Source organism: Silene latifolia, chromosome 3 (assembly GCF_048544455.1).
Source record: "Silene latifolia isolate original U9 population chromosome 3, ASM4854445v1, whole genome shotgun sequence".
NCBI classification, from domain to species: Eukaryota; Viridiplantae; Streptophyta; class Magnoliopsida; order Caryophyllales; family Caryophyllaceae; genus Silene; species Silene latifolia.
This window is the reverse complement of record NC_133528.1, coordinates 2225317-2239804: the sequence shown is the minus strand read 5'-3', so window position 1 is coordinate 2239804 and position 14488 is coordinate 2225317. Positions and strand designations below refer to the sequence as shown.

The 14488-nt window shown below is 36.5% G+C and overlaps 2 protein-coding genes across 4 annotated transcripts; one reads left to right on the top strand and one right to left on the bottom strand.

Moving 5' to 3' along the window:
* The first annotated feature begins 928 nt into the window (after positions 1-928).
* On the top strand, positions 929-5039 carry LOC141646715 (tetraspanin-6). Its single transcript, XM_074454626.1, has 3 exons — positions 929-1643; positions 4054-4373; positions 4816-5039. Exons 1-3 carry the CDS (start codon positions 1152-1154, stop codon positions 4853-4855), a joined length of 852 nt encoding a protein of 283 aa, XP_074310727.1. The 5' UTR covers positions 929-1151; the 3' UTR covers positions 4856-5039.
* Positions 5040-5198: 159 nt separating this feature from the next.
* Positions 5199-14164, bottom strand: LOC141646714 (ABC transporter B family member 11-like). Of its 3 annotated transcripts, none has more exons than XM_074454623.1 (13): positions 13461-14164; positions 12253-12586; positions 11742-11796; positions 11469-11644; positions 10707-10928; positions 10371-10609; positions 9364-9889; positions 8869-9142; positions 7517-8337; positions 7124-7390; positions 6688-6951; positions 6307-6600; positions 5199-5802 (listed from the first exon to the last, which is right to left on the bottom strand). In XM_074454623.1, the coding sequence occupies exons 2-13, from the start codon at positions 12541-12543 to the stop codon at positions 5446-5448; spliced, it is 3786 nt and encodes a 1261-aa protein (XP_074310724.1). In that variant the 5' UTR covers positions 12544-12586; positions 13461-14164; the 3' UTR covers positions 5199-5445. The 3 variants fall into 3 exon arrangements, with proteins under 3 accessions (XP_074310724.1, XP_074310726.1, XP_074310725.1); XM_074454625.1 differs by lacking the exon at positions 13461-14164 and adding an exon at positions 12791-13044; XM_074454624.1 differs by lacking the exon at positions 13461-14164 and adding an exon at positions 12945-13044.
* Between the last annotated feature and the right edge of the window lie 324 nt (positions 14165-14488).

Genomic DNA, 14488 nt, shown 5'->3' with positions numbered 1-14488 from the left:
ATAACATTTTGTGGATTAAATGGTTTCATTCTCTTAAAAAATGACAACATTTTGTCGGTCTTATTTCAAACGGGAAACAGCCCGTCTGAAATAAGAATTTGTGCTTATTTTTAATGTCTTGTTTATTAATCCCAAGTTGAAGTATGGCCAAATTAATCAGAATAAATTACACAAAAGAGATCCAAATTCTCTCAAGTTGTTTAAAGCCAACAACCATAAAACACACTAGTGGAGTTGCAAAAGGAATCAAGGAAGGAATTGTTGTCTAAAGTTATTCTAATTGGGCCAAGATAAGGAGTGAGCATCTCTTTATTCTACTAAACTAGTCATATTAGTGTTTCTATCTTATCTTCCGAGTTCTCTATTCGAATCATTTCTATACATTTTTCTTACTTAGGACGTGTTCATCCTTTTATACTTGTGTTTTTAGTACGGATAAATAGACAATTCTTCACATATGCAAGTTGCATTCATGGATATGAATTAATTTTGAAACGACAATTTATATTAACTAATCAAAGCTCATTTTGTCACTATGATACCAACTCAAGATGTTGGTTGTTTAGTTAATTTCTCGAGTTTTTTTTCCTTATATGGTGTTAACCAAAAGTTGAGATCTAAGATCAAGTCGCTCAGCTAGAGGGGCACTGTGCTCTGAAGCTGTTGTGCGACTGAACGACTTTCTTTCTATTCTACACGTACCCATTTTCGATAATTTCTTTCAACTTAGCCCCATTTTATTAATTTGGTTTATTCTAAACACCATTTGACAAAAAAAATAAAAATAAAAAAACTCTAATTTCTTTGTAGCTAAGAGATTAAATATAATATTCTATTCAATCAATACAAAATCATTACAAATACAAAAAAGTAACCTTGATACCCTTTTGATCATGGAAAACCACTAGCCATCACACCATCACTTAATATATAGTGGACATTCATTTGCTTTATTTCCTCTTTTCCCTTAGCCTCCCCTTTCTCCTCACAATTCCATTCACCATCTTACCCTACACAAAAACCTTCACCCTAAAAACCCGTCATCAGAACTCTTGAGACACTGGGATAATTAATATACACTAAAACCTTCACCCTAAGAACCCGTCATCAGAGCTGTTGAGACACTGAGGTAATAAATATCGACTGTGACCATGTACCGGTTAAGTAACACAGTAATAGGGTTCCTAAACCTATTTACACTACTAACATCAATCCCAATCATCGGTGCCGGGTTAAAAATGGCAAGAAATAGTACAACATGTGAAAATTTCCTACAAACACCTCTTTTAATTATAGGTTTTATTGTGTTAATAGTGTCATTAGCAGGATTTATAGGTGCATGCTTTCACGTTGCATGGGCATTATGGGTTTATTTAGTAGTAATGTTAATATTAATCATTGCTTTGATGATAATTACGGTTTTCGGGTTCGTGGTTACGGGTCAAGGTGGCGGGTCTCCGATTCCGGGGAGAGTTTATAAGGAATATCATTTACAAGATTATTCTACTTGGTTAAGGGATAGAGTTAAGGACCCTAAGAATTGGGTTAGTGTTAAAGGTTGTGTTTTTGGGTCTAAGACTTGTGATAATGTTGGTGCTTGGACTCCTGTTGATTATATGAGAAATGATATGTCTCCAATTCAGGTACAATTTGTATTTATTTATCGATTTTTCTAACATGTACTGTGTCCTTATTAGAGAAATATTTACCAGGTAATTTCATTAATTATGATAAATAATACTAGTTTGTATATACATTAATTTGTGATGATATATTCTTACGAATCTTTCTCTAGTTATTAGCTTCTTAGCTTGTTTTGTGCCCTTCGGCCGACTGGCTGAGTACATATTAGAAAAACCGTTCTTTTATTTTTAAAATAGTTAGTGTTGTATAATACAATTTTACACAAAAATATTGTAAAATGGATACATACAACCATATTAAAGGGTGAAAATACGTAGTTATTAATGAAGTTGGTTTTACAATAAACTCGTGTAAGATCGCCTTATATTTTAGTAGTTTGATTTTACTGTGTTGATATGATGTTTATTCATGATAATTTAAGGTTTTCTTACATCTCATTATGTTATATTCGGTTATATATATGTCATTTTCATATTTCAAAATTGTTTTGTATAATATGAATAAATATTATTTCACGTATGAAATATAGATAGTGATATAAGATTTATAATTTTTTCTTTAAATAATTTTTCTTTAATATAGAAAGTAAACATTTACGTAACTAAAAAAAAAACCTTATAAATGTATTTGAGAAAAATAATAGATTAAATTATTAAAAAGTCTGTCCATAAAATTCAAATCAGGATAATAAAAAGTGATATAAAAGGTTGTACTGTATCATATAATCAATCATCCAGAGCTTTTATGCATTTGCATGTATTTATTGACTGCTTTTTTCTTTCTCTTGGATTATTTTAGCTAATCTTGTTTGTATTATGCCATGGATAATAAAAGGCCAAAGAGAAATTTGAGGAAGAAATTGATATAGATAGATGAAGACATCTAACACCTTACATATAGTTTACATGCATACGATTTTTCTAAAGAGAAAGCGATTGCTTGATTAACAGGTAGTCGGTTACTGAATGTATTATGGAAAGAATAAATTAATAGCTAGTTTATTTAAAAATTAAATAAAAGTTAAGATTAATAATATGAGTCATCTATCAGATTATTCTGGTTAAATAACCCTATTTTATTTACTTTTATATTAAAATACCAAAGATAAATGAACACGAAATTTCGTCTCAATGATTTATTTACAAACCATAATTATTTTTTTAAAATTTTCAAAATAACATGCGCTGCTACTTTTAACCATGATAATTCAAAAACGTGCTCTGTATAGTTTAATGATATTTTTTTCGTATAAAAATGATTTTTTTAAGTAAATTTCAAAATTTTAGTTACTGTTTATCATAAAGTGATTATTTTTTACACCTCACATCATACAACGATCGCATACAATAACTACGCTAGAACTAGAACTAAGAGCATCTCACCAAATCACCATCATCGATCACTTTAGACAAGGGAATGATCGGGAAAAAGTAATAAGGGAATACAACTACGGAGTACAAGTGTAGCATTTGTACATGACAATAATATTCTTTAAAAGTTGAAAAAGTAAACTAATTTGGCAGAGAGAATTCATTCTTACATAAATATGCTCCACTTTCTCATAAAGCTGAATTTTTCTAACATGCTATGTTCTTCCCCATAAAAATCAAATAAATTCTCATTCAAATTTCAACTAAAGTTACTTTTTTCAAGAACAATTGAGTCACTAAAACAGATTTAAATACAACCCTGTTTGCTCGGTTCTTTTCGGCTGAAACGAGCTGAATTGAATTGAAGATTTAATAAAGCTGAAGTAAGAGTTAATTTTATGAAGAGATGAGTTGGACAAAACTAAATGAAGTTGAACTGAACTGAGCTGAATAGAGCCGAGCTGAACTAAATTGTTGAAATTAAGCTAGAAAGAACATGCCTTAATGGATAAAAGTAGTTATTAAAAGATCACGATAAATTTGTAAAATTGCCTTACACAAGTATTTGTGTTTTCCCTAAGGCTCGCTATTAGGAGGAAGTTTTCTTTTCTGAGACTGCAGAAAAACTTATATGAGACGGTTGTATAGAAGTATATGGTTGTACAATAATATGATTAATGTCTTGTTACTAAACCGTAAGCACTTAGATCAATTGATCGATAATAGGCGATATAACCAAGTCTTAGACCTACGACCGTGACTATAAATATAGACCCGTGTTAAAAATCGAGAGAAAGCTTTACTGCATGCAGTCGGGTTTGTGGTCCTATCTGACTTGAATCGGATTATATTAAGTGGTTAACGCGTGTGCATTTGTGAAATTGAAAATGGATTGTGGTCCTGTCTAACTCGAATCGAATTAAATTAAGTGGTTAACGCGCATGCACTTGTGAAATTGAAAATGGGTTGTGGTCCCGTCTGACTCGAATCTAAGTAAATTAAGTGGTTAACGCGTATGCATTTGTGAAAATGGATGCAGTCAGGATGCTGTAAACCACCAACATCATGCACATACGGAGAAGCACCGGTAATGATGGATCAGGATCCGGATTGTTATAAGTGGAACAACGACCCGTCAATGTTGTGTTACGATTGTGATTCGTGTAAAGCCGGAGTACTTGAGACGATTAGACGAGATTGGCATAAACTGTCTGTTCTCAATGTGGTGGTTCTTATTTTGCTTATTGGTGTCTATTGTATTGGGTGTTGTGCTTTCCAAAATACTCGTCGGGCTGAAACTGATTACCCGTATGGCGACAACCGTATGACTAAAGTCCGACCCAGATGGGATTTTTACTGGTGAGTTTAATTTCTTATGGTTTAATGCACAATGGTAGCGCTTTTTGTGGTACCTGTATGAGTAGACCTGGCAAAAGTGACCACCGACTCATATGACCTGACCCGATAAGCTTGACCCGAGATCCGAAAAGTGTGACCTGAGATGACCCGACCCAAAATGACTTATTTAAGGCAAAATGTTAACCCGAGATGACCAAAACAACCTGATAATTGTTGAACCAAAAATGACCCAACCCGAAGTAACCCGACCCAAACCCAACCAGAATGACCTGTGGTTTATTATACCACCCTCTCACACGCCCTTTATGTAAAGTACATCATTTTAGTAGACCCGCCTACATTTTGCATGTGAGAGGGTGGTATTGAGACTCGGTAACACCAGGTGACGCCATGTTATTTTTCGATTAATATGTTATTAAGCGGATATTTGAAATAATTTCAGGTGGAGATGGTGGCGCGATAGGAGGGAGCAGCTGTGGTAGTGAATTTGTGCAGCCTTGTTAGCTAGTTATCGATTACCGATTAGGCGGCCTGAGTGAGAGCCTATGCTAGTGTTTCTTCCTAGCCTTAGTTGTGAATTTGCTTGTGTTTTCTAGGTTGCTGCTTCTTGTACAAACAATGCTACAGCTTCAACCAGTAATTCTCTTAGATAACTGTACACGCGGCTTAAATTACGAGTATTTTTTTCTAGGTACGAGTACTACCTCCAATCCACACAAACGATTACATAATAACTTAAAATACGTGAAGACAATTTCGAATTATGGAATTATGGGCAACAGGAACATCTTCACTGAACCTCGGATGTGAACGGGCTGAGATCGGTTTTACCAGTGGCAGACTGGCAGACCCTGAAATTTTGCTGAATTGGCCAAGATTTTTACATTTAGTATTAAACTTCCTGATTCTAAGACTTTATTATGTCTGAGCAATGAACAAAAAACCCGAGTATCATTCGATACCTCAGGCAATAAACAAAAACCCAGTAACTACTGCACATCCTTAAAACCAAAACATAATCATCAAAATATTGACATTATGAACAAAAAATGTGAGGTTTTCGTCTGATCAGTCAAGACGAGGATGCATTCGTATGAACAGCAACTAAAGACGCATACGCTCCATCTTTGATACGAATTAATTTCTCGTGATTTCCTCTTTCAGCAATAACCCCATTTTTCACCACTGCAATAACATCAGCATTCTTAATGGTGGATAACCTATGAGCAACAATGACTGTAGTTCGGTTAATCATGACTTGTTCAAGAGCATTTTTCACAGCTTTCTCAGACTCGGCATCAAGTGCACTTGTAGCTTCATCTAACAATAGAATTCTCGGGTTTTTTACTATAGCTCGTGCTATGGCAACTCGTTGCTTCTGCCCTCCTGACAATTGTACTCCTCGTTCACCAACTAATGTATCATATCCCTGCAATGTTTCAGATTTTGTATTTAGTTGAGTTAAACTGACTGATACCGACTTCTCCTGGAAATATGGCACACGAATTGTTTGAAACATGTTTTGACTCGTAAAATAAGGTGTAAAATCCTAACATGCTTGTATGAAATCACAATAACATATATAGAACAGGATACTCCTCTGAAATCACAATAACATGCTTGTATGAACTTTAACTTGACGATACATGACCTAAACCCAACCCTTTCATTAGATAAATGAAAGTTATTTAGGTTAGGTTCGGCAGGTCATTGCAGATTCAGGTCATTCCGGGGTAAGGTTCAGTCTGATTAAGATCATTTTTGGGTCATCCGATGCAGACAAGGCAAATCGGTCATTTCCAGGTTATTTTGTGTCATGACTGTGTTTTAGTCATTTCGGGTTAGGTCTACTTTGGACTTTCTTTCTGGGATGAGTTCGTGTCAGCTCATTTGGCTAGGGTTAGAGCCTTAGAGGCCTAATCAAAAGAAATACCTGTTCCAGACTACAGATGAATTTGTGAGCATTAGCCTTTTCTGAAGCAGCAATGATCTCAGCCTCTGTCGCATTCCCGCCCTTTCCATAAGCAATATTGGCACGAATTGTGTCGTTAAATAGACTAGGCTCTTGACTTACAAGTCCCATTTGTTCCCTTAGCCACTTCAACTTATACTTCTGAATCTCAATCCCATCTAGGGTGATGCACCCAGAATCCGGGTCATAGAATCGTTGTAATAAGGATATGACTGTGGATTTCCCACTCCCACTTTCTCCAACAAGAGCCACTTTCTGGTATAAATATGGAAACTCAGTTTATTTTAGGATTTCTAAAATAGAAAGAAGTTTAAGTCTACATTGTTCTGAAACGGAACGTACCTTCCCAGAACGAATGCTCAAGCAGAGGCCTTGAAAAATTTGAACATCAGGTCTAGTGGGATATGCGAAGCTGACGTGTTGAAGTTCAATGTCACCCTTCACTTCGTCCAAGGTGGTTCCAGTTTCATCACTCGAGTCTATCTTAGATTTGCGGTTTAGTATCGCAAAAACTGAGGATGCAGCACTCTTGGCTTTGCCAGTGTCCGGAGCAAGTGAGCTTGATTGTGACATTCCTACTGCTGTCATTGTTAGCGCAAAGAAAACCTGCAATTTCATACAACCATACAGGTTTTACACAAACTGAAGAAAAGGAGGTTCAAGAAGGTCTGAGATAGGCTGCCTAACATTTGCCTAAGGGGAAACGTAAAAAGGTGACTGAGACGGAACAAAACAGAACAAGCATACGAATGGGTAGGACTACAGAAAGAGAACTAACTCGGAAAACATCAGAAAATGTAGCTTTTCCATGGCCAACAAGCTGTGCTCCTGCATAGAAGCTGAGTGCATAGACACTATAAAGCAAAGCAAAGGACATCCCGAATCCGACCCCACTTATTAGTCCTCTTTTTATGCCAGCTTTCACAGGGCCTTTACATTTCTCCTCATAGACTTGTATCACCTTCTCTTCAGCACAGAACGAAGCAACTGTTCTCATACTTCCGACTGCCTCACTTGCAACTTGGCTTGCCTCCTCGTACATTTTCTGCAAATATAGATTGGAAAGGAAAATGTAAAATATGGTAGCCGAAGTAATAGAATAGAATAGTAGGAAATAATATTTACAAAGATAAGTATTGCTAATAATCAGGATTCAGTAATAAGAACAGACCTTAGCATCTGCACTGAATCCCTGGGTGAACTTGAGTTGCAAATAACCATTAATTCCGATAAGAGGGATCAAAGCCAGTACAATAAACGCTAACATCCAGTTAGCAAGGAATGCAATCAGCAAACCAGCGATTGCAGTAGAAATATTCTGAACAAGCAGGCCAAATGCGTCTCCAACCAAAGCCCGTATACTTGCAGCATCCGAAGACAGCCTGGCACCAATAGCACCACTTGAATTTTCTACCTCATCAAACCAACCAACTTCCATTCGGACTACCCTTTCAAAGCACATTGCCCTAATTCTCTGTATCAACCTCCCTCCGGCCACAGCAAAAAAATAACCGCGGGCTGGATTTGACAGTAGGGATACCAACCCAAAGGCTAGAAACATTAGAGCCCAGAACCTTGCGTCATTTCTCAGCTCATGAGGTGGTTTGTAAAACATTGCGATAATGCCAGAAAAGAGTACTCCAAATATTGGGTAGACTAAGCCACTTATAATGGCGGAGAGTGATCCAAGAATAAGGGCTGGGATTTCAGGCTTATTTAGAGAGGCGAGATACTTGACTGAAACTTTAGGGTGTTCTTTTGACGGTGGAAAAAGATCATCTTCACGTTCTCTTAAGGGACTTACAGCAAACCCTACTGGTAGTGGCGAAAATGAGAAACTGTTGCTGCTCAATAATGTTCGGTTGTTGAATGATCGTATAAATGATCGTGTCGGTGTCAACTGTCTTGATACCGGCCTGCTTTCCTTAGCTTGTAGATTTATAAGTTGAGAATATGCCCCCTCTGGATCGTTGAGCAGTTCAGCATGTGAACCTTATTTTTGGCACAAAAGAAAACCAGATTAATTAACTTCGTGCAGCTGAACAGAAGCTTAAGATCAAAGCAAACGCAAAACACAAATTTTTGCACACTGAAAGCAACATTTTTAGTTCAAAAGATTTACTTCTGAAATTAATGTGAATTAACGTTTGAGCCTTCTCGATGTAATGGAGAACACTAGGGTCCCGTTTAGATAGTATTTTAAATTAGGAGGGAAGAACTTTTGCTGCCCCCACGTAATGAGACCGTCTCATGCAAAAAATGTTTGAATGTTCAATAATTTTCCTCAAAGGTTAATAATCACCTTGAACACTATAACTTCACATTTATAATCAAAATCTTTTTGAAGACGAGTTCCTCTATCAGTAACCAGTATCATCATTTTAATAGCGAGCCTGACACGTAAGTACCCGTATCTGACATCCATACCCGAGTCTGAGTAACAAAGCCTGTAAATTAAGAGTATTTTGTGGTTTACACCAATCACTAAGAATTCCTAGTGCTAAAGTAAAATTAGAGGCATACCTTTCTCAACCAACTTCCCTTGGTGAATGACCGCAATGACATCAGCATCTCTGATTGTACTCAAGCGATGAGCAACTACGACAGTGGTACGGTCCACCATTATCCTGTCTAAGGCTTCCTGCACAATCTTCTCAGATTCTGCATCAAGAGCACTCGTAGCTTCATCCAACAGAAGTATCCTTGGATTTTTCAAAATCGCCCTTGCTATGGCCACTCTTTGCTTCTGCCCACCAGACAGCTGAGTTCCATGCTCACCAACTAAGGTATCTAGTCCCTTTCAAATTTGTCAGAGATTTACAGTAAGATCAAATTCAATATTTATTTGTCCACAATCGACTGCTAATAAAATAATGTCGACTCCAACTGATATTCTGATAGTTGTTTTGGTAACTACTCAGACATGACAAAAAATTACACTGTATCTTGACATCAGTTCACCACAAAAGTCGAATGGGGGCGATAGATTTCGGATGAAGGTAGTAGAGCAGTACACACCTGTGGCAATTTATCAATGAACTTAGATGCATTTGCCAGCTCAGCAGCAAGTCTAATCTCTTCAGTTGTAGCACCATCTCTGCCATATGCAATGTTATTTCTGATAGATGAACCAAACAATACAGGCTCTTGACTCACAAGCCCAATCTTTGCCCTAATCCATTTTAGCTGAAATTCTTTAATGTTGATTCCATCAATTCTAACCTCTCCAGAAAGAGGGTCGTAGAATCTCTCGATAAGGCTAATAACAGTTGATTTTCCACTTCCGCTTTGTCCAACTAAAGCTGTGGTTGTACCCCTTGCCATAGAAAGAGATAATCCATTGAATATGTGCTCATTGGGCCTCACTGGATAGCTAAAGTAAACATCTACCACCTCAATATCTCCATGGATATCATCTAGTACTTTTCCCTTAGGGTCACAAGGGTTAATGGCTGGTTTCCTTTTGATGGTCTCAAACATCTTGTATGCTGCTGCCTGCCCTGCTGCGAAAGCGCTTATGCTAGGTGATGCCTCTCCTAATGACCTACACGAGAATCATGTAATGAGCTAAAAGTACAAATCAATTTAAGGCTCTGGTGGTACGAGGGAAAGTACAAAATGATTTGGGGTCAACTCACATGAATTATCAATTGAATCTATCAGCCACAGTTAAAATGTAAAAGAAAAAAAACAGTAAATGTACAAATAAAGCTACCAAAGTCGTAAAACTGGTCTGAGGAACAACATCAGTCATTAAGCATAAAGTAAATTTGAAGGGAAACTGTTTTTCACAGAAATAGACTTGTAGCTAGTATCAGTTTCTCTTTGTTTGGTTATGTAGAAAAAATGAGGAGAGTGGACGGGAAATGGAAAAAATGGCATTCCTCATTTCATAAAAATGTTTTTTCTTTGTATATTTTTCTCATTTTCTACCTCGGAAAAACAGTATTTCACGAACAAGATTTCCCCCAAAACCAAGCAGGCCATAAGTGAAAGAGGAAAGGGTATTGTATCACTGCACTCACATGGAACCAGTTAAGACAGCGACAATGACAGTAATGACAGTTCCCCCAGTGTAATGCCCTTGAATAATCATCCTTGCACCAAACCATATGGCTAAAGGATAACTGCAAAATATGACAAACAGAACAGCACCCAGGCCCGACCCTGCCGCCAGTCCCTGATGGACCCCTGATTTATAGGCCATCACAATAGCTTCATTGTACTGAGCAATTGCATGTTCTTCTCCGGTAAAGGATGCTACCTGAACCGCAAACAGTGCATATGATTACTGACAAGTGACAACAAACTCAAACACAGCTTGACTCAAAAAGAAAACACAGGTTGGGAAACAAACTCACTGTTCTAATAGAAGTTATAGTCTGATCTACAATGGATGCTGCTCTTTCATAAGCATTTTGGCCTTTTGCTGCCATCCTTGACAAAATTATGCTCATAAGCGCACCGGCAAAAGCCAAAACAGGCATGGAGGATAGCATGACAAGAGTAAGAAACCATCCTTTGATCAATCCAATGACAAACCCTCCTATAAATGTAGATGTTAGCTGTATGAACTTCCCAACCTGTTGAAATGGAAAAACTATAAATAAACTTGGTACAAACTTCAAATGATAGAGAATGATTTTTTTTTTTCAGCATCTAGTTTAGTCCGAATCCGAGCCAGTAGATTCACATAATTTATAAGGGGACAAAGCCCTCTCTCATAAGTTTTAAGTTTTAACTAGACCTCACACAATTGATACACATCTTCCTTCTTATTTGAGTATTAATAAGTTTTATACATTTTAAAATTCAGGTACACCTGAACTGATTTGGATAATTTCGGGTTGGGGGTCAATTTCAATTCTTCGGGCGAATTCAGCTATCAGGTTATAGCAGAATGCATCATTCTTGGGTCTTCAATCGGGTATGAGTTTGAACATTTCATACTGGTTTATTAGGTAAGCTTTGATTCTCTTTTGCACGGTCTAGTTTTAACTATGCTGCATAAACAAGGCTCGAACTCGAGACTTGGAATTAAGCTGGCGAGTCTCATACAAGCTTCCCAAGTGCTAGTGAGTAATCCATAACATAAATCCACTCAAATTTAAGAATTTGGTTACCTTTTCTCCCAGGGCATCTTGAATAAGGACAGTGTCACCTGATACCCTCCCAATTACTTCTCCTGAATTTGTTTCTTTGTCGAAAAAAGCAATGTCCTGCCTAAGTATACTTTTCAGATACAAATTCCTCATTCTTGCAGCCTGCCTTTCTCCGGTTATCATCCAGCAAGACACCTCTGCAACAAATGTCATTCTTTACATATTACAGACTACTCTCCACAATTGTAAGACAGTTTCTGATAACAAACTTTTCTTTGAGTTCAATATGCTTACGAATAAATGCAGCGACTGCTATGCTCAAGGCCAGGTACACAAATCTTAGAGCTACCTGTACAAGTTCAAATTGAGACATTCAAATAAAATTTCAGCAAATCATAAGCACATTTACAATGAGTTGTTATCAGACCACAATGTTCGGAGTGACAAACAAATATTAGTACCCTCCCATTTCCATAAGCTCAAACGAGGTCTCGTCGTAAAGTTTTATTATTAATAAAAGGAATAACTCGTTAGGTTTATAAAGTTATGAACATGTACCGGTGTACCACCCACCTGAACCATCTTGCTTACACATTAATCGCAACAGATAAAAACGTATACTTCATCTGGTTCAGGAAGATTTACAATTTCAACAATGACACAATAATCAAGGAAAACAATAAAAAGGTTGGAACTAGGCTACTTCATTAAGGGGAATATGGTTTTTTTTGTTACTAAAACAGTAGCTCAGTAAACAAAATGGCAACCTCTGCCAGTCAGAGGTAGTGTTTGCATCTGCGTATACCTTGGAAATGATATGAATTATGTGATGGGTATCTTGATTTTGCCCAAAAGCATCAACAAGTTGACCCAAAAGAACGGACATCACGGGCATAGCCAATCCATTACCAACAGCACCAACGGAACCAATAATCATCAATGTAATGTCAGTAGAATCTGCAAAAGAGAAGAGCTTGTAGAAGGGAACTTTGTTCCCAGAAACATCCTCTTCCTTGTTGGGACTCTCTTTATGATTCGGATCAGTCGTATTTGAACTGGAACTTGCTTCTTCTTCTATTGTATTCATCTTGCTCATCTTACCAACCCAGCTCCAAGGCTTTAAAAGACTACTAATTTTCCTGCAATGTTCAACATATATAATTGGAAAAATGTACTTTTATGACAGATAACCCACTTCAACAAATATCAAGTATTCCTGAATCACAAGGCACATCGCGAAAACTAAACTTTACAAGATAGCAGCTCTCAACTTGTATTTACTTCATGCAACAGTTCAAGCTGAAGCATTGACAGAAAACCCTATCTCCTATATTTGTATATACCTGGTGTGCAACTTTCGGTCACCAACAAATTTTGGGTAATACCGTCTAAGAATTTTATCTTGCAAGGTTTTGAAGAAATTTTTGCCCTTGAAACCTTAAAAGTCCACCCTCAAACATGGAATCATAAAACGGTTTCACGGTAGGACCGTCTTACCAAAAATTTCCTTTGTGCCTGCTGCAACCATCATTTCAGCTTTCCTCTATTAAACAAACCCAATTAAACCCACAAATATATGCTAGTCAACTTCCTGGTGCTTGAATACAGAATTTGGGGCAAAAAAGGGCCAAACAAACAGACAGAATCATGGATAAAATTAAAGTAAAAAGCAGCAAAATAAAGAAAAACACCCATTAAAAACTACTGTTTTTCTTATTAATTTAATACACATCAACTTTTCAAAACTCCAGATATGTTACAAATCTTGTCTTTTTTGCCTTTTCTTTAGCACAAATTCTTGTTTAAGATGGAGGTATCCGTCTTAAACCTGAAGACGGGGCAAATAGATACCAAATCACATGACAAGTTGCCTAAGAAATACCAAAAGTTTTGTCTTTATTAGCACCATGTGGTAATATTTGCATCTTTTTTAAAGATAAAACGGATACTTCGTCTTAAACAAGACTTACTATTTATTTAGCGCTTACATGTGGATAAAGAAGAGGCACTTACCTAGATTGCAGTAGATTTGCTGCATCAATCTTGTTGATTAACTTCTGATTACACTACAAGCTCCATTCCTGCTCTACAAATTTGACAAGCTGTACTGCATACCTCTAACTGTAAGCAGTAACATTTTTCACTAGTATGCTGCATATATTATCTATCATGCAAAATAGTCTACACATAGAAAAGTCAAACTAACTAAAAATAAAAAATCAAATGCTAATTGAGTTTGATCAAGGACCAAACTCTGACATCTCATTGAACTTGAAACTGATGACTATGACCCGGAACGGAATGAAAGGGATCGGACCAAGGAGGGTCTGTCCAGCCATTTGTTTACCTTTGATTAATATACCCGTCATAAAGAATGAGAAGGTAAAACAAATGATAGAATGAAAAAGGTAAACAAACGATTGGTACAGAGGACATATATTTAAAATTTTCTTTTCCCACTAATATGACGTGGCATAATATGCTAAAAACTAACAGAAAACAAAACAAATTGTAAAATAAAAATAATAACTACCCACATCATGTAAGCACTATCACATAAACATTATTAAGAGACCGTCTCATCCGAAAATTAATGTTATAGTCACAGTACAGTTCTTGCTGGGGGCTAAAGCTGATGCACTCATTTGCTAAAGTCAAAAATAATTTGGTCCTACAGCAGGAATTTTTAGTACAGGTCAAGGGGCGGCTCCCAACTTGTCAAATTAAATTAACTAATTGAATATGATTTATAATGGATTCCTAGATCTTAGAATAAAAAAACAATCTCATTGTAGAATGAGGAAAGTCCAACAAATCACTGATTTCCTGGAAACAACCAACGTTGTAATAAAAGCAGAAATTATTGACATCATTTCGTTACAAATGTCTCTTTCAGTTTTCCTTCTGAGGTTGATGAATATATAACAATGATAAAAAAGGTTATACAATATACACATATATAAAAGATGTTGAAATTGACTGAATACAAAGCGATAAAATTTGAAAGAAGCAACACTTCTTATAACAAAGATTACTAACAA